Below are 18,873 nucleotides of genomic sequence, written 5' to 3'. Positions count from 1 at the left end.
AAAATGATGGGCATCAGAGCACAAAAAATGGTGTGAACAATAAATAGGTCTTGCCTTTTTCCCTCAACATGAACGCTACGAAACCACACAGGAAGTCTTGGAATTGTCTCGGGGCGTCAGGATCTGGTCTTTGGCCTGTGGATACGGCATCGTCGCTGGCTCGTGCTCCACGCTCCATCCTGTGCGCAGAGCGATCTCTTCGGCGAGCACCTTGGCGATCTTGATGTGGCCGCTGACGGCGTAGTGCATCATGGACGCGTAGTCTTCCTTCTCGAGACCCTCTTCCATCTGCGAGTGTAGCATTAATACAGCTTAATACAATGTCGCTGGAGGAGTTCAAACTATTCGAGCAGCTGTTCGTACCTTGATGAAAGTGTAGTGCATCTTGTCGTCGTGCTTGCTGACCTTCGAGATGGCCACCTTGATAATCTCTTGCAGCTGCAGGGACACAAACTTGCGGTTCGTTTCCGAGTCTTCCGAGCTCATGCAGCCGTCGTCGTATACCACACAGAAAATATGCGCATCTGGGCGATCTGTTGAATACAGTGGAGGGTTAAAACGGTCACACGAACGTACAGTTGTGAGATATAGCAGCACGTACAAGATCGCACTTCCAGCAGGAAAGTCGCGTAGCCCGTAATAATGTCAGTCTCCGCTGATGCAGGCGGCGACAAATCGTTGATGCCGAGGTTGATCACTACGACATCAGGTACCCAGCTAGACATATCCCAGTCACCTGGCCGGGATGCTAGCGTGTTCTTCCACAAGGCCGGCATGTTGGGGCCCCAATCGGCCGAGTTGCTGTGTACGCCCTTACTTCGCAAAACCAAAAGCACCACACACCAATTAATACACGGGACCGCGCAAAATTGAAATGCAAAAAGCATGCTCACCCGCTCCATGCCAGCACGTGCTCTTCAGCATCGAACATACGCGCCGTAATACACGCGTAGCTATTGTAAACGTTTTCCATACGTCCCTTCATACCAAATAGGTTTTTGGCACTGCTGGCTTTGCCCTCGTTGCCAAAGCCGCACGTGTCCGAGTCGCCAATGAACTCCATTTTGCGAACGGGTTGTGGCTCCGGTTGATCAACCGGCAGAACCTCTGCTTTTTCCTTGACAATAAACCCGTAAAATGTGCATACCTGCCACGAAATTGAACCAAAGCATCAGCAGCGGCAACTATTTGTACCAACTACGCTATACTAGCATGAGCAAATAATCGACAGCACCGTCTTACCTTGAATGTAGACATAGCGCCTCGCATCTGCGGCTCCGTCCGCTTGCAGATTCGAATCGTGTACTCCTGCTCTGTGTTCAAATCCGTCGCCACTGCACACAAACGGATACACTCGTCAGCTGACGCAAAACAGCGAGAGAATTACCCGAGCCAACTCACCATCGCAGCAAGTTGCGTTGAGCGACGCGCGGAGGATGCAGCGCAGCTCGTTGTTCACGAACACGTTGAAGTAGTTGCCTGCAGGCAACACGCGCAAAAGCAGTGTCAGCACCTGTGACCACCGAAAACAGCAGGATCGGGGCGTTTGGATCGTCGGGTCAAAATGAGTTCAGAGCGTAACATCTCGCACCGGCCACTTGACCCTGATGACTCAGAGCAGTCAACCGGATCTGGTGACTCGGCAAATAAGATCTTTCCTCTCCCGCCGTACGAATCAATCCGACGCCGTCATCAATCGACTTTCTGCATTCACGTACCGTCGCCTTTGAGCCGGATCGCGACACTGCTGGTGCCTCGCACGGAGATCTGGAAGGCCACGGCGGGCCAGTCGAACTGCACCGTGTTGATCTTGGTCTTGCGCGCGGCCTGCGCGCCGTGGTGCACCAGTCTGCCCGTGTACTTGATGAGGTCGCACGCGCATGCCGGCACAAAGCGGAACGAGCCGTCTTTGTACTGTGCCACGTCGAACTTGTACACGTTGGGCGAGGTCCCGGTGGCGTCCACGGGCTCCTCGTCGTCGCCCACGGACGTCCCGCGAGAAATAGCCAGCACTCGAGCGTCGGTCATGCTGGCGCGCGGGTGGGAACTGAGCAACAGCGCCGCCAGAGACGACAGCGGAGGACTGGAGTCGCCCCGGCTGCCCCCGCTTTCGACGCGGCGTCGCGCCATCCAGCGCCCGCGCGAAGACGTCTCCGCCTCCATTTTGCGCCGTGCCGAGGGAGAGCGAGGATGGCCCATTTTCTTCCATAGTCGGGCCGCGAAGGGTACGTATGACGTACAATGGGATTGACCTGTTGTACAGCATTATTATCGCGTCGTGTGTGAGGATTGGTGGGAACACTGAAACTGGGTCATCTCTCCCTCCTTTGAGGAAGGACACTCGCAAGGATGTGATATCGGGAGGGGCGACGTGGTTTATGTCGCGTATCTTTGAGACGGGTCGTCCATACATGGCTACATCATATGCGCACCCTGCTTGCTGGACGGCTCAAGCGCTGCTGCGCTGCCGCTGTCTGCCAAGATGATGCTGCATCCATTGGATAGTGCGCGGAGATGTCGCTGAACAAGCGGTAAAAGCCCCGGTTAGTAAAGAGTAGGTCAAAGTTGTTTGCATGTCCACTCGCCTTGGCCTCAGGCCAGCGCTTCTTGGACAGCTCCAGCAGACGCAGGTTCCTGTATTCGTCCCACGTGGCCTGCAACACCAACATAACAGCATCAGCCGCCGAGCTGCAGGACGTCAGCCAAGCAAGTATTGACCCTACCACATCCGCCTGCTTCTGGGCGACCTGCTTCTCGCTGAGGTACTTCGGGGCAGCGTCGAACAGCTCGCAGATCACTTCTGGCTGCAGATCCATCTCCTGCAACCGCATATGGTCGAACAGAAGCACTTCCACGAGCGACTCAGCCACCACACAGCATTTGGACGGTGCGTGGGTCGGGTTTAGGAACCTAGACTCGCCAAACACGGTAGGAGCTACACATTTCTGAACTAGCGCGTTCTTGTCGTGAGCTGCAAGTTTGTCCCGCAGACGGTGCGTGGGCAACGACAGCATTTGAGTCGGGCTTACACCTAGAGGTCGCACCACCGGCGGAGTTTGAGACAGCATCAAACCATCGCGACGACCTCGACGGTACTTGCGCGCCCGTGTGCGAGCCTGGAAACCCAACGGCCAGTCTGGTTTGGCAATGAGTCGATGGAATGGAGGGGTACTAGTTTCGTCGTCGTCATCTCTTTCATGTCGACGCGACTTCCTCTTGCTAGCTGCTGCTTCTAGGTTGTCGGTGGCCTCACCACTGGTATCTTCCTCCTCCGAGTCGTCCGAATCTTCCTCGTCCTCTTCATCGTCCTCATCGTCCGAGCCATCGAAATTGGCGCCTCGTCGGAGCTTGCGTCGATTGAGTGGTGCGTTGTCGAAGTCTTGGTAAACGGAGCAGCTTCCTTTCCAGAGAACGATGAGGTGGTGCGGCTGCTCGTTCTGTTCAAGCAGGACATCGCCTTTGCGGAATCGCTTGCGCTCCGATATCCCTACAACATGACCTAGCTCGCTGGTTGTGAGTCGGCGGAAGCCCCGCAGTTGCTGCAGGAACGCAAACACGTCTTGGTTTGTCTGCGATGTCACGGACCGGATCGTGGCGGCGTAGTTATCGGGCCACAGGATACCAATTTCAGCGCACTCGTCCGCGATGAGTGAAGCCTGTGTGGATATTGCAAAGCCTGCGCAACCAAACACGGACCCAGCGCCTAAGTGGTGGGTCGTCACAGTCGACCCGAAGTCCGTTGTTCCAACGCGTCTACGGACACTGAGTCTGCCTTCAAGTAGCACGTAGAAGTTTTGAGAGTGAGTTTCGCCCAGCACGAAGCTCTTCCCGCAAGCCACGACATCGTAGTCCAGAGCTTGCGCTACTTGATTCAGCATCTCTCGGGAAAAGTCTTGGAAGAACAGCAAGGTTTGCAGTCTTGCTGTGATATCACTAAGCATATCTGCCGAGCGCTCCGTCGCCGGGCAAGCCAACGCTAGTTTATCAGGGGTGGGCTTGCCAAACAAGTGCGTGAACAACCCGTCTTCCATTTCGCACTTGCTCAGCTTCGCTCTGACTGCCGGCTGAGCAGTGCGAGGAGCCGATAACGCGGCTGAGATTGAGCCCCGCTTGCTAGCTCCTCTTCTGCTACTAGCCGTCTGAGTGCTTCGAGGTCCTGGTGAAGTTGATGCAGCACCTGAAGCGATATCGCGCTTGTAATATTCGCTTTGCGCTTGGGCGAACTGCCCCATGCGCCGATAGATGAGTCCACGGTTGTGCAAGTACTTGTCATTTTGGGGGTCGAGCGTCAATGCCTGTGTGAGCGCTTGCAGAGCGAGATCGTCTTTGCCAAGCTTGAGCCGGGCAACGCTAAGGTTGAAGTGGGCTTCGTGCATCTCGGGGTCAAGCTGGGTGCACGCGATAAACTCTGTTTCAGCTCGAGCGTGCTCTCCGCGAGCGTCGTAGATCGCACCTCGAAGTAATCGCGCCAGCTTTTCCAGCGTCGGATTTGAGGTGCGCAAGGCACGATCACAGTGCAAAAGTGCGTCATCTAATCGCTGTTCGCAGTACAGCATGTACGCCTTGCCCACAACCAGGTCTCGACCCTGTGCGCGCGGATCGATTGCCACGCAGTGATTCAGTAGAGGGTCTTGCGGCACTGCACCGGGTGGTCCAGCAATATGCAACCGCTCGTACAGGTGTCGTCCGATCCGCGTCTGCAGTTCCTGTGGTCTTGTGTAGATAAGTCGACTCACTTGCTTCGGTGATGGCAATGGAGGGATCTTCTTCTTCACTGTTGTTAGTCGTGCAGGAGAAGCCAACGATGGAGATAAAGGAGATATGCACGTGACCGACGGAGCTGCTGGGCAGTCTGGTGAGATTGGACTCGAGTCGATGTCTACACCGAGCACCGAGTGTGGAGCTGACGCTAATGTTACTTGGAGTGCTTCACGCTGACGGAAGCACTGCTTGCGCTGATTAAGACTAAGCTCCAGCAGCATCCCCGGTCGATCAAATGTAACGGAGCTTGGGCGAGTGCTGGGTATCTCGGTTGGTGGTAGTCGCTTTGGCCCAGTGGCAGAGCTTGGCGGGGTCATACGTGCCTTATTAGCAAATTGGTTGTCGTGTTTCGGCTGTAGTGGCTGCTGGTGCGAAACTTGAGATTGAGTACGGCTTGCTATCTTGCTGCTAACGTTGCCCAGTGAAGGCTGGGCTGGAGTTCCGCGACATCGGCTCAGTTCAGTCTGCGCTACCGAGAGCGAGCGCAGAAGCTTAGCGATTCGCTCAGTCATTAGGTCGGGAGCAAGACCTTCCTCAAAGTAGCCACAAATTCCTCCCTGCTGCAGCGCACGAGCCAACAACTTTTGTGCTTCATGATCAGTATTAAATGAAGGATCTACGAGCGCCGCAACAGAGGTTCGGAAGCAGCTGCGCTTCATCTCACGCAGGAAAGCAAGCGCCGGACTAGTTGCTGCTGTTTGATCATGGCCAATATCCAGACGAAGCAGCACGAAATTCACCTGGAACAGCGCTAAAAGCGCGAACGCTCGCTCATTGCTCGGGGCTACGAAGATCTCAAAACGCTGCTCAAGATCATCCGCGAGGTTTTCGCGTCGCTGCATATCCGGGTCCACAATCATAACGCGGTAATGGCCATTCGTGAAGGGATTTACCACCACTGCTCGTTGTTCGAGACCGAGCTGGAAGCCGCGTGTTCGTCGGTCTACTTGCATAGCGCGGTTTTTCTTGATCTTGGTCAGGAACCGTTTTCCAGCCGTCGTGAACTGAGTGTTGAAGATCGCTTCGTTCGGACGCTGCTTTTGCTGTGGTTGAGGGGCTTGTGGGGCCGGAACAGTTGAGGCAGACCCAGCTTCCCGAGAGACCTTGGACGCGTTGGTACCGGTTCCCAGTTTCGCGATCATCGCAGTGAGCATCATGGTGAAGGGGTATCACCGACAAGAGCAAGCTGGGCGAGATAATGCAATAGTCGCCGCCAAGGCAGCGTTCCTTCAATACCTCCACTCGCTGGAGAAAGCCTTTTAAAATGCTTGATGAGGTAGGCGCCAAGAATAGGTGGCCAAGGACTTCGGATGGCAAGACCGAAAATGATCTGCAGCCTCGCCTTGCGAGATACTGCCTCCACTCGTGGTGCGAGGGTAACAAAGTACCGTAGTTCACGAGTAGCCCGGTTTTAGTTAACGACCTTCTGCATGACGGCTCTTCATTTGGATCTACACTAAATCCACGCGGAACTCGCTGCAGGATGGCACTAGACGGCCAGGAATTGAAGTGGCTTGAGGTGAGCGTGCTGCTTAATGAAACCCAGGTGTACTATTGAAGCTGCTGCTCACGATATCTCCACCATTGCAATCAAATGCAGTCTCGTGACTACATTGCGTGGGGGACCCACGCATCACGATCGCTGGAGAGGAAGCAGACAGACCCACACGAGGTCTACAGCTTGTCTGGTGCTCGCACCGGAATTCTAAACGGCCACATGTGAGTTGTTGTCTATACGCAACCAACTTGGCACCAATACTCACCAATTTGTGGTCTCGGTCGTGTTGGCAGTGCTGTCATTGTCGGTGGCAAGGAAGAGCTACCAAGCGAGAGCTTCACAAGTGTATCACGCCTTGATCTCTTTGACCTGACCACTGCGAAATGGATAACCGGTTATGATGTTCACGGTGAGCTCACCAATCGTATCGGTCACTCCGTGGTCACGCTGGACGAGAAAGCGTACACCTTTGGTGGCGAGCCAATACTTGACTGCACTGGGAACGCCGAGCTTATCGGGGACGTGTACGAAATCAGTTACGAGGATAAAGTCCTGTACTGCACGGATATTTCTCCTATCAGTGGCGATGATACAGATCCTAGCATTCCGCCAGCTCCTGCTCCAAGTGAGAGAGCATGGCACGCCAGTGCAGCAGTGCGCTATCGCGAGGCTGCAAGCGACCCAGAACGCTTGCACACTAAAGGCGTGCTCGTTCTTGGAGGGAAGAACTCGCAAGGTGCAATTTTGTCCGATATCTGGATGCTGGTAGTCAATGTTCCAGGACAGAAGCCTCGCTGGATGCAGCTATCGGTTCGTCAGTGCTCCTACCCACCTCCTTAACTTACTCACACTGACCGTTGTTTGCTCTGACTGCTAATGCAGCCCACTGGGAACAGCCCACTACCTTTGGCGTACCATAATGCGGTTGCCCTAGGCGACGGAGACAAGGTTGTAATTATCGGCGGCAGACAGCACGCTGATCCTCGCACTTCAGCACTGAATTCGGCCATCCACATCTTGGATTTAGTCTCCAATGCTTGGGCAGTCATAACCACTGGAAGTGAAGATCCGAGCCCCGTACCACACGTTCTTACAGCACGATGCTGCGCTACAGCGCTAGCCTTACAACTTCCAATTGACGCGGATACAGGTGTTATTCGGCGAATCAAGGACGGCGAAGTTGGTGAGAAGCCTTGCGAACCGCAGGAGGCTATCGTGATTTTCGGCGGCTTCTCCAAGTACGAGCCAGCGCTGAAGTCGTCATCAATGATAATTCTCGAGCCCCAGCATTCACGCATTCGTGAAGTTCATGTGCCAACCGCTGGGATCAAGAGTTACATGGGGCACGCCTCGGCTGTACGCCCGGACAAAAGAGGGTTCTTTCTTTTTGGCGGTGTCCCGATGCCAGAAGAGGACCACGAGCAGCAATTCCTTGACTCGACGACGGCGCTCGATTTCTGGGAGACACCAGCAGGCTTCCCAAGCGAAGCAGAGGAAGAATCCCAGCGACAAGCTGCTGTGAACCCCATCAAAACAAGGACCTTGAGCAATGGAGACGTGTACGTCGGTGAAATGAGTGCTGATCAAACACAGCGTCATGGCAAAGGCAAGTGCTCCTATGCCAACGGTGACGAATATGATGGGGACTGGCGTGATGATCAGCGGTGTGGACAAGGCGTCATGCGCTATGCCAATAGCCAAGATACATACGCTGGTCAATGGGAGGGTGACCAGCGTCATGGCTATGGCATCTACGAATATCATGCCTCTGATAGCAGGAATCAACAGCGTCAGCTGACGAAATATGAAGGTCAGTGGGCGCTCGATCGAAGACACGGAGCAGGCACGCTTACATTCTCCGACGGCATGCAGCTTGTGGGTTCATGGGCCAACGATGCCCTCGATCCCCGTGAAAAGACCTGCCTAGATGGATACGACGACGGTCAAAACGGAATGTGTCGGTATGTAGGAGAGGTGCATGATGGGGTCCCCCATGGCCAAGGTGAAAGCCGCCACGACGCTTCTGGCGAGGTGTACGAGGGCAGCTGGGTGAATGGACGTCGTTCTGGGAACGGAGTCACGACGCTGCGAGATGGATCCGTGTACCGTGGGGAGTGGCGCAATGGCCGACGCAACGGCTTTGGGGTGTTTGACGACGCTCGGACTCGAGCACACTACGACGGCAAGTGGGTGGGCGGAGTGCGCTGCGGGCGCGGGGTTTGCAGATACGCCAACGGCTGCTTGTACGAAGGTGACTGGCAGGACGATGCACGTCACGGTGCCGGTCGCTACACCTTCACCGACAGCTCGTGCTACGACGGCGCGTGGCTCAACGACAAGTTCTGCGGGGACGGGTCTTTCATGCTCTGCATCGAGGACAGCGACAGCACCGCCCAGCTGGACCCCGGCAGCAGCCGCAGTCAGGAAGTCGAATGAAAGAACACTAGCAACTCAGAGGTAACTCTACCGACATCAACATAACAAATCAATACAACCGCGTTGTGTATAGCTCACCGACTGCGCTCAGTAGAAGACGTCGGTGCCGCTGCTCGTCTGCGGACGACGGCGACTGCTCTCCAGGTTGAACTTGTCCACGAAGGTCTTGAGTCCATTATTGAAGAGGCTGCAGCGGATGGGCATCTCCAGCTCGTAAAATGGGTTCTGGCAGCAGCAAAGGCGTTAGGCAGATAGACCGAAGACAACGCAGGTCCTTGGGCGGAGGATACCTTGAGCACGTAGTCCACGTATAGCTCGTACACTGTCTGTAGCGCCACGTCCAGGTCGGTCGATCCCAGCGCCGCCGTGATGAAGAACTTGAGGCCTGTGGGCGTCTGCAGACACTGCAGGCGGAAGGTGCCAGTCTCTAGACTGTCGATGCCGCCCGAACTCGTGGGCGCCGCCAGCGCCGCGATGGCGTGCATGCTGTGAAAGGTGGACCCCAGGCGCAGGTGGTCGTTGGAGCTCAGCTTGGGCGCCGCGGGGCTCAGGTCCTGCTGGTAGATGAGCCCCCCAGCCTTGTTGATGATGTACAGCGAGTGCAGCATTTTGGGCAAAGAATCAAAACTGGAAGTTAGAAAGGTTTCTAAAATGCAACCATACATTTAGAAATGGCTACATTGTGATGGCTTCAACTACATGTTGTTGGCAGGATCTTGCTGAAAATGTGCGGCCGAGAGGCAGCGGCATCCGACGCCTCGCGCCGTTCGCAGCGTCTGATGGCTACCCTACAATTGGATGCGAATGCCAACGAGCGAAGAGGAGGCCAATGCGCTGCTCGCGAGCTCCGGCCCTTCCTTCGTCGGCTCGACCATCGCAGTGCCTGACTCGTCAGTGGCACTGGAGGACGGATATCAGAGCCAAAAGGTCAGCGACGAGGAGCAGCGCAAGAGCCGCAAGGCACTGGCGAGGCGTTGGTCCGAGCCGTACAGCGACGACGGCAGCGTGGACTTGCTTGACCCGACCCGGTTCGGACTGCTCGTCAACTACGCGTGCATCGGCTTCCTCAACGGCCTGCTGCCGGCTCTGGTGTACCCGTTCTTCAAGCTCTACCTCAACATGGACGGGTTCCAAGTCTCGGCGGCGGCCACAGTGGTGCGTCTGCCCTGGTCGTACAAGACCCTTTTCGGACTGCTGTCCGACCACGTGCCGATCGCTGGCTACCGACGAAAGCCATACATGTTGATCGGCTGGTGCATCAGCATTGCAGCGCTCGCAGTGCTGGCATACAACCCCATTGAAGCGCCGTACTACAAGGCTGGCGAGATCCAACGCACACGCCAAGTCAACTTGCGCGTCGTGGAGAACGCACACGCCGCAGATTCGGGTGGGAGATACCTCCTGCGGCTACTGGTAGTTTGCGCCGGATACGTCATGACGGATGTAGCGTGCGACGGTCTCATGGTGGAAATGGCGCAGCTCGAACCCATTGAGATGCGTGGACAAGCCCAAGCAACGATCTACATGGTGCGCTACACCGCCAGCTTGGTGGCAGGCTTTGTCGCGGCGCTGTGCTTCAATGGCGAAGTGTACGGCGGGACTTTCTCCTGGAGCGTGGCTCCTAACAGCGTTTTCTGGGGCTGCGCTGCCGTGGCCTTGCTCGGTTGCTGCGGCACGGTGCTCTTCCTCGACGAGACGCGCGCCGGGTCAATCGACACGAGCAAGAGCAAACCCATTCCAGTCACACCGCTGCATGAAATGTGGCGCATCTTGCAGCAACGCGCGATCTGGCAGCTCGTGGCTTTCCACTTCTGGCATTCGTTCCTCACGTCCGTCAGCTTCTCGGACCTCGCAGCGATTCAGGAGTTCTGGGTGGGCGTCACGCCGCTCAACAGCAGCTTGGCCGGCTGCGTCTCCACAGCGCTCGTCATTTTCGCGACGTTCTTGATGCGAGAGTACTTCCTCAACGCTAGTTGGCGCCGGATCATGTTCATATGCTCCTTCTTCACCACCATCGTCTTCACCGGGGTCAACCTGGTGACAACCTTCGACGTCGTCCGCAGCCAGTGGTTCTACCTCGGCGGACCTCAACTCGCCGCCGTTCCAGAGGGCATGCGCAGCGTAGTGGCGGGCTTCGTGACCGTGGAAATCGCCGAGCAGGGCTTCGAAGGTGCGACGTACGCGTTGCTGACCACCGTGCACAACTTGGCCTGGCCCTTCGCGCAGAGCGTGACCAACCTCGTGGACGCGAACTTCGATGTATCGGACGCAGCCATCGCCTCGGACACACTCCACGTGCGCTGGCAGGTCGCCTACTGCCTCTTCATTGCTGGAGGCGTGCAGTTGTTTGGACTCATCACGCTGGTGCTCTTGCCCGACCAGAAGCAGCAGGCGCAGGATCTGAAGCGCCTCGGAGGCTCCAGCCGCTTCGCCGCCCGAGTGGCGATCATCGGCATCGTGGCGACGTTGACATGGGCCACGACAACCAACATACTTGCGATCCACAGCTCCACTGCGTGCTTGATCATCGCCGGAGGTCAAGGGTGTTGACGTTGCCCAATGAGGTCTCTCGATTGCAACAAGCCAAAGACCAAATTGCGGCCTCAGGACGACCATCTTGGCCACTTGCGCAGCCGACGGCATTGACAATGCCCCGGATAACGAAGACGAAGCCGTGCGTCGATCAAGTGTCAATACCCAGTCCGGCGATGCCAGCCATCTGCATAGACATGCAGATGACCCCAAGCACCCCGATCTCGACTGGCGCGAGCGAGTGAGTTCGGCTCAGCTGTTAAACGCATTTCAGTTGCCACGCACTTGAGCAGCACCGCAGTCGACGAAGATACTTTTCACGTCTCGCCTGGCGCACTCCGTCGCTGATCGAGCGTAGGACGCGCCATCCCAATCAGATGCCGCACACAGTCGGTGCTCCTAGGCGAGAAGCGCTCCACGAGTGAGCATACCTGCAACGACTGAAACGCGCTGGGACGCGGCAGAATGCTCGATTTGCAGAATGGAGCAGAGGAGAGGGCATGCGACGACGACCGCGAGCAGGTCAGTGAGGGATGGAGGCTGTGCAGCCCAGCACCAACGCCGCAATCGGGACGCGTGCACGAGTGGTGCTCCACGCACTTGAGCCTCCAAGCAGCGTGAACACGTCAGCGCATGATGTGGCATCGACTGAAGCGCAAGGCCAGTCCCCGCCCAAGCTGATACCGAGCGGGCGCAGCAGGGCCGTCGCGAGCGGACAACCGCCTCCGGACCTCGGCGAGCGTCAATGCTGCGCATAGAGAGCTGCAGCCCCCGACCCGCCGGCAAAAGCTTAGCTCGCCCCCGTCGCAGCCCCAGTGGCGCTGTAAATACATGTACGTGGCATGCTCCGCCTAAGCTCGCAGCGCGGCCTGAGGCAATCTATTTTAAGGGAGAAACCGCCCTCACACGGCAAAAAGTGGGTAGAGCCGGCCCAGACGCGAAAGTGCGTGGAGGCGAGGCAGCCACTCGTTCGAAACCGCCGAGTTTCGGCCAATGGGCGCGCAGCAAGGGTATCCAACGTCAAACGGCCAGTGTGTGGCGGAGAAGGCGACCCCCCTCCGCAGCCGCAGCGCTCGGCCCCCTTTCGCTCATTTAGGATTTTTCTCCGTTTCGCGTAGAAGACTTTTAAACTCCCCCCCCGAAGTCAAGATGAGCGCTCTGTCTGCCTACAAGCCGGTCGCCACGTCCGAGAAGAAGAGCGGCGCCATGTCGTTCGTGATGGACCTGGCTGCCGGTGGCGTCGCCGGCGGTATCTCCAAGACCGTCGTGGCCCCCATCGAGCGCGTGAAGCTGCTCCTGCAGGTGCAGGCCGCTTCGTCGCAGATCAAGCCTGAGGACCAGTACAAGGGCATCGTGGACTGCTTCGTGCGCGTGTCCAAGGAGCAGGGTGTGAACTCGCTCTGGCGCGGTAACCTGGCCAACGTCATCCGTTACTTCCCGACGCAGGCCCTGAACTTCGCCTTCAAGGACAAGTTCAAAAAGATCTTCATGGACGGTGTGACCAAGGAGCAGTTCTGGCGCTTCTTCATGGGCAACCTGGCTTCGGGTGGTGCCGCTGGCGCCACGTCGCTGCTGTTCGTGTACCCGCTCGACTTTGCGCGTACGCGTCTCGGCGCTGACGTCGGCAAGGGCAAGTCGCGCATGTACACCGGCCTGGTGAACTGCGTGTCCACGATCTACAAGTCGGACGGCCTGGGCGGCCTGTACCAGGGCTTCGGCGTGTCGGTGGGCGGTATCATCGTGTACCGTGCCGCCTTCTTCGGCGGTTACGACACCTTGCGTGACATTGCCCTCAAGGACCCCAAGAACGCCCCCGTGTGGCAGAAGTGGATGGTGGCCCAGACGGTCACTTCGCTCGCTGGTATGATCTCGTACCCGTTCGACACGGTGCGTCGTCGCATGATGATGCAGGCTGGCCGCAAGGACATCCTGTACACGTCCACGATGGACTGCGCCTCCAAGATCCTCAAGAACGAGGGCAGCGGTGCTTTCTTCAAGGGTGCTGGCTCCAACATCCTGCGTGGCACGGGCGGCGCCATCGTGCTGGTCCTGTACGACGAGTTCAAGAAGATGATGCAGTAAGCGGCTTGACCCTTGTTCGTTGCCCGCGATGGACCGGCGACTTGCGTCGTCGGGTCTCGAGACCAACACCCCCAGGAAGAAATGGCGAGGCTGTTTTACATAGACAAGATATATTCCACACATTGAGGGAGGGAGTTTGAATGAATACCTTGCCGTTTTTTCCATTTATAAATGAATTCTTGAGCTTTTCGCTGTCTGGGTTCGTCCTGCAGAACTTCCTGAGTTGAACGAGCGGCTGACAGCGATGGTATCTTAAGTACGATTATTCAGAGTGATGGTCACTTCAACTACTTGCCTTTTTGACGGCCGTTATGCCACTGCGGTGCCGCCGCTGATGACAGCTATTTGTACGCAGCGATTGGGATTGCGCCGTCGCGTCGGTGGTTTCTCCTTAGCCTCGTCAATTAATATCCTCCTCGTGGGGCTCGTTAAGAACGCGTAGGACCGGCAATATGATGCACGAGGACGAAGACGATGCGAAATACGAGGAGAAAGATGTGGCTGCCAAGGCAGCTCCGAGTGACGAGGAGGAGAGCGACGTGCAATCTACACGGAATCAAGGCAGCACGCAGAGAGAGGAAGACAGCAACGCAGGAGAGAAAAGTGCTGTCTCAAGTGACGAAAGAGCAGGCGAGAGTGGGGGTGCAACTGGACTAAGTGTGAGAGCCGACGACGCCAAGCAGCGTAGGGCGACCCCCGAGCTGGATATTGAGTCCAACTTCCACGCGTTCTCAGCAGATGACGATGATGATGAAGGGAATTACCAAATCGTGAAGAAATCCATCTACAAACCTCACCGCAAAGGCTTTTTAAGTCGATTCGCCCCAGTAGCATCCACCAAGCAAAAGTACTTAAGCGAAATCACAGGCATCGTCACAGGAGAAGAAGTGGAGGCTGCGAAAGACTGCGAGGAGAAGGGCAGCGGAAATATAGATCTTGCGATTGAGGAAGAGGAGGAGGATGACATTCAAGTGTCGATCGACCGTTCTGCTCACACACCAAGAAGGAGTCGAGGAAGCCATGATCGACGACGCCTGAGCGCAGAAGACGCCGCGTTGGGAGGCCCGTCAGAAGTCGTAATTCATTCCGGAGACAGCGACCTCGGGTTCGCGACACTCAACCCGATTATAAACAGTAACGCACAGCGAAGTGCACCCAACCATGGTGACTTCGTAGCTCCTGCTATGACGAAATCCACAGGGGTTCCTGTCGCAAAAGCAAAGCCTATTCTTTTGGAGATCCCAGTTGCTGAACAAGCAACACCTGCTCGCGATCGTCTACTACTGATTATCAATGCACTGGGCGCAACCGGTTTGCCGAAAGCTGAAAAGTTCGGGACACAATCTTGCTTCCTGGAAATGAGACTTTTTGATGACACCAATGTGCTCGATGCCAGCAGCACTACTAGCTGGTCGTCATATTTGATGCGGACGGAGTTGCACAAGAAAGGTGGCAGCGAAGCTCAATGGAATCAACAATTTACCACTACTCTGCGCTCGAAGGAGACTCAGTTTCTTCATGTGGACGTGAAAACAAGCAGCAAGATTCTTGTGGGTGAAGCCAATGTCCCGTTGGACAAAGTTGGGGATTTGTTTTATGATCAGCATTATCCTTTATTTCGAAGCGAGGATAATGACGAGAACAGCAACGACCTAGTGCTGCTATCTGCAGGGCAAGTTCATCTTCAACTCAAAATTGTGGACACTGTGGCGGTGTCGTTGCCCCCCACAGTAATTCCCCCTCTTCAATTACCACTATTCACAAGTTTGGAAAGCACTCAGTCGGGTGTCAAAAGTCCACTAACCGCGAAGCCAATTCCTGCAGTTCTCTTGAATGGTGGTCTCTTCTTCAAAATCCCGTATCACTCGCACAATATGATAGGCTATGCCAATGGACTGCGGCGCCAATGGGTAGCTGTTAGGAGAGCAACAGATCCACCTCATCTGCAGATAACCTGGGGAGACCCGACGCTTTCAGGGTCTGCAGAGAGGAAGAGTTTGCGCTCCCTGGACCTTGCTCTTGTTGCTGAAATTCGTGAGGGGAACACCACTGCTGCTTTCGCAGCGCAAACTGAAAGTAACATCGTCAAGGAGAAAGACAAATGCTTTTCACTGGTAACACGGGCAAGAACGCTGGATCTGGTAGCTGCCAGCAAGGAAGAAGCTCGGATTTGGATCAACAATCTTCGTGAACTGTTATTCGCCTCTGAAAAATCTGTTGATGCCTCGCTGCTGTCGGCGCGCACAATCGAGGCCTACAAGCAGTCTGCTTTATCACCTCGAGAGCAGGAAGACAGCTCAGGCATGAAGGCTACTCCTGCAGTTGCGCCCACCAAGCGCATGGTAGCAGCGTGGAGGAATCGCATTTTCAATCTCGCCCGGCACGACAAAGTTGATGATGTCATGGAATGCTTGGAAGACGGGTGCCCAATTGACTTACTTGAGAGTGGAAGTGGTGATACTCTGTTAATGCTAGCGTGCCGACTGGGAAATGCTGAACTGGTAGAGCTGTGTCTTTCACGGAGAGCGAAGAATGACCCTCACCCAGAATTCGGAGAGACCGCGCTTCAAGTTGCAGTTAATTCATCTCATGCTCACTGCGTGGGGTTGCTTCTTTCAACAGCAGCGAAAAGCGACATGGATTCTGAAATTGTGAATCACATTGACCCTAATAATGATGCTCCGCTCCATGTAGCTGGTCGTCACGGTGATTTAGCGTGTCTACAACTACTATTGCACCACGGAGCTGATATTTGTGTGGTTGAGGAGTTCGGGCGTACGCCACTGCATTGTGCGGTAGCAAATGGAAATCTTGACTGCGTGGCGTACTTGCTGGATGTGGGTGGGGACTCGGTGCTTAACTCGGGTGACCATGATGGTGATACTGCACTACACTACGCAGCACTCTCTGGCAATGAAGCAATCGTAAAATTGCTGCTGGAGAGTGCCGCAAATGTATTTGCTACGAATGTTCAGAAAGAGACTGCCTACGACATTGCCGTACGAGAAAAACAGCAGAGGTGCGCTGAGCTCATTTCTAAATACTTCTTGACAAACGAAAAAGAGGGCTCTTCCGCTTCCCTCACGTGGAACGAGCCTGCATCCACACTGCTTGGGAGGCTAAAGCACGAGCAAACTGCAGTCGTATTTCGAGACAATGGTAGGGTGGTTGAGGAGGAGTTCGTGGAGAAAATTCCATCAGCATCGTTTGTCCACTCCGAAGTGTGGAAACCTGAGCAAAACATCCAAACGATCGACTACGAAGACGACTACGAAACTTATCCAGTTAAACATCGGTCATCCAGTTATTTGGCGAGTGGTAGTGCTACAAGTCGATTGCCACTGTCGCCTAGTGAACGAATTCGCGATGCATTGACAAAAAAACATCGTGCAAACTCTCTATCACCGAGCGGATATACACCGCCACCCTGGTCTAGTACTTCGCATTATTCCGCTAGAGAATTGCCGAGCTACACACAGTATTCTCCGCATAACGAACGACTTGCTGCAACGGAACGGCTTGACCGCGAGCATATTCGGCCTTTTGAACGGTACTCTATCCGAGAAAGCGACCCACGTTATCCTCAGACCCAACCGCTGGACTACTATCCCCAAGAAAATGGTTATCTTCATTACGGAATGCAAACTCAAAGACAAGTGGCTCCAGAATATGCACAACCACTACATGCCTACTGGGCTGGAACGACGAGACAGGTTAGCAGTTTGATGATGGACTCTCGAGTTCATGAGGTGCCACCTCCAACAGCATGGGACCAGTACAACCAGACGAGTATCTACTCGTATTCTCCGCAGCATTTACCTCCTGTGGAATCACAGTGGGAAACAATGCACACAGAAGATGGCTACCCGTACTACGTAAATCGAGTCACTGGTGCATCTCAATGGGAAAAACCGTCAACTCAAGAACCTATGAGCGGAGACCATGGTGTTCAAGAAATACAATCCGATACTAGAGCTGATGTGCTTGCACCAGATGCAATTATCCGGCTGCGGTTGGCAGAGGTTCGGAAACAAAAATCTCAAACAGCTATCGTATCACCTGCCAGCTCTCTGGCAACTTCCTGCTCAACTCCTAGTATAAAATGCCAGCCTGCAGCCAGCCTGAATCCATCCGAAGCAAATAGCTCCGCATCACAATCAACAAATGAAAGAGGAACTATTGCAGAGTGTCGCCCAGCTGAAAATGTATCGTCTCCACAAGAACTTCCTGTTCGCGTCGATACCTCGGAACAAGAAGCAGTGTCTGGCGAGCCTTCAAAATACGAGGCCCGTACAGGCTTTAGACTTTCCGTTGACATCAAGGCTCCTCCGGCGGAAGATGGTACGTCTAACACGTGCATTGGCGCTTGGAAATCTAATAACACTAAACTAACTGTGCATGGTAAAGTTTCACGTCCTACCCTAGTTCCATCCCCGCGATCGAAGAGTCCTATAAAGAAATTCTTGGAAGGTGCTGAAGAAGATGCCACCAGCGGCTCATTTGGAAAGGTTTGTTCTGATCTCGCAACTCGTGAAGGGAATGGCTCACTTAAATTATGTTTTCTGTTTCATTATGACTCAGTCTCGAGCTTCCTCCCCTCGTGGACGATCCAAGAACATCCAGCTAATCGAGTTAAAGCGTGCAAACAACTTGGCACTTGCTCTTGCCAGCTTCAAAATCCACGATCACTACGAGCAAATCGTGAACGACATCGTCAAAATGGACGAGCGCGTGGTTAACCCAGCGCTGTTGGGGTGCCTCCAACGGTTCTTTCCGACGGAAAAGGAAAAACAAGCTTTACAAAGCTTCAACGGTTCCATCAGCACACTGGGCAAAGCAGAACGCTTTTTCTGCTTATTGTTTCAAGTTCCTGGGATGCAGGAGCGAATCGACATGTTTCTATACAAGATGGAGTTTACTCGCACACATTCGAGCTTACTCGCACGAATTCTTATTGTGAAGCGAGCCTGCCGAGACCTTGTCGAGAACTTCTCATTTATTCAAGCTCTGGAACGTGTACGATGTCTTTTATGTTCTCTTGATAATATGCTGCATTGATGAAGCACACTACTAACCCAATTTTTGTTATTGTTATTTGCAGTTCTTCAAGAAGCAAAAAATGACGTCGTTCTCAGTTTTCCAAGATAACAAAACTGCCTTCATTTCAGAACATCTTTCTGAAGCGGACGAAAAACTGAGATCCTTTCGTGGCGATCTTGGAAAGGCGATGGGGGTCGAACTTGTGGAGCTGCAATTGCAAATGAATCGCTTAGTGGCTGGCATTCGACCAATTCGGTCATTTGTCAATAGGAGTCCATCCTCAACTTCTGGTCAGTCTGAAGATCGCGACGGGAAGGCTCGGGATATTCTCCATCGTTTCCTTGTGGATACACGTTCTCTGCTCAGTGAGATCGAAACTGAGTTCGAAGCGATGGAGCTTTGGGGAGACAAACTTCTGGCTGTTTTTGGCGAGAGCAAGGCGACATTCCAAATCTCGGCAATCTTGCACGCTGTGGTCGAGCTGTTGTAAAGACATGGTAAAACTAATCAAGGACAATGATATA

The 18,873-nt window shown here is 54.7% G+C and overlaps 7 protein-coding genes across 7 annotated transcripts; 4 read left to right on the top strand and 3 right to left on the bottom strand.

Annotated features, from left to right (window-relative positions):
* Positions 1-75: 75 nt before the first annotated feature.
* KRP23_6627 (Cellulase/esterase CelE) lies at positions 76-2,163 on the bottom strand (the record flags this gene model as incomplete). Its single annotated transcript, XM_067891841.1, has 7 exons — positions 76-288; positions 364-533; positions 602-816; positions 894-1,147; positions 1,243-1,334; positions 1,402-1,479; positions 1,719-2,163. The coding sequence occupies 7 exons, from the start codon at positions 2,161-2,163 to the stop codon at positions 76-78; spliced, it is 1,467 nt and encodes a 488-aa protein (XP_067746159.1).
* A 257-nt stretch (positions 2,164-2,420) lies between these two features.
* KRP23_6626 (uncharacterized protein) lies at positions 2,421-5,918 on the bottom strand (the record flags this gene model as incomplete). Its single annotated transcript, XM_067891840.1, has 1 exon — positions 2,421-5,918. One exon carries the CDS (start codon positions 5,916-5,918, stop codon positions 2,421-2,423), a length of 3,498 nt encoding a protein of 1,165 aa, XP_067746158.1.
* Positions 5,919-6,244: 326 nt separating this feature from the next.
* On the top strand, positions 6,245-8,695 carry KRP23_6625 (Radial spoke head 10-like protein B; the record flags this gene model as incomplete). Its single annotated transcript, XM_067891839.1, has 4 exons — positions 6,245-6,280; positions 6,362-6,480; positions 6,553-7,069; positions 7,142-8,695. 4 exons carry the CDS (start codon positions 6,245-6,247, stop codon positions 8,693-8,695), a joined length of 2,226 nt encoding a protein of 741 aa, XP_067746157.1.
* An 87-nt stretch (positions 8,696-8,782) lies between these two features.
* On the bottom strand, positions 8,783-9,303 carry KRP23_6624 (Trafficking protein particle complex subunit 4; the record flags this gene model as incomplete). The annotated part of the gene is made up of 2 exons (XM_067891838.1): positions 8,783-8,920; positions 8,986-9,303. The coding sequence occupies 2 exons, from the start codon at positions 9,301-9,303 to the stop codon at positions 8,783-8,785; spliced, it is 456 nt and encodes a 151-aa protein (XP_067746156.1).
* Positions 9,304-9,499: 196 nt separating this feature from the next.
* On the top strand, positions 9,500-11,848 carry KRP23_6623 (uncharacterized protein; the record flags this gene model as incomplete). The annotated part of the gene is made up of 3 exons (XM_067891837.1): positions 9,500-9,723; positions 10,324-10,732; positions 11,708-11,848. 3 exons carry the CDS (start codon positions 9,500-9,502, stop codon positions 11,846-11,848), a joined length of 774 nt encoding a protein of 257 aa, XP_067746155.1.
* A 528-nt stretch (positions 11,849-12,376) lies between these two features.
* On the top strand, positions 12,377-13,309 carry KRP23_6622 (Mitochondrial substrate carrier family protein ancA; the record flags this gene model as incomplete). Its single annotated transcript, XM_067891836.1, has 1 exon — positions 12,377-13,309. The coding sequence occupies one exon, from the start codon at positions 12,377-12,379 to the stop codon at positions 13,307-13,309; it is 933 nt and encodes a 310-aa protein (XP_067746154.1).
* A 452-nt stretch (positions 13,310-13,761) lies between these two features.
* On the top strand, positions 13,762-18,839 carry KRP23_6621 (Protein VAPYRIN; the record flags this gene model as incomplete). Its single annotated transcript, XM_067891835.1, has 5 exons — positions 13,762-16,612; positions 17,570-17,650; positions 17,717-17,817; positions 17,891-18,325; positions 18,411-18,839. 5 exons carry the CDS (start codon positions 13,762-13,764, stop codon positions 18,837-18,839), a joined length of 3,897 nt encoding a protein of 1,298 aa, XP_067746153.1.
* Between the last annotated feature and the right edge of the window lie 34 nt (positions 18,840-18,873).

The sequence above is a fragment of the Phytophthora ramorum genome (genome assembly GCF_020800215.1).
Source record: "Phytophthora ramorum isolate Pr-102 chromosome Unknown Phyram_PR-102_s0005, whole genome shotgun sequence".
In the NCBI taxonomy this organism is placed as follows: domain Eukaryota; phylum Oomycota; class Peronosporomycetes; order Peronosporales; family Peronosporaceae; genus Phytophthora; species Phytophthora ramorum.
Note: the sequence above shows the minus strand (reverse complement) of the source record. Positions and strands in the feature narration are given on the sequence as shown.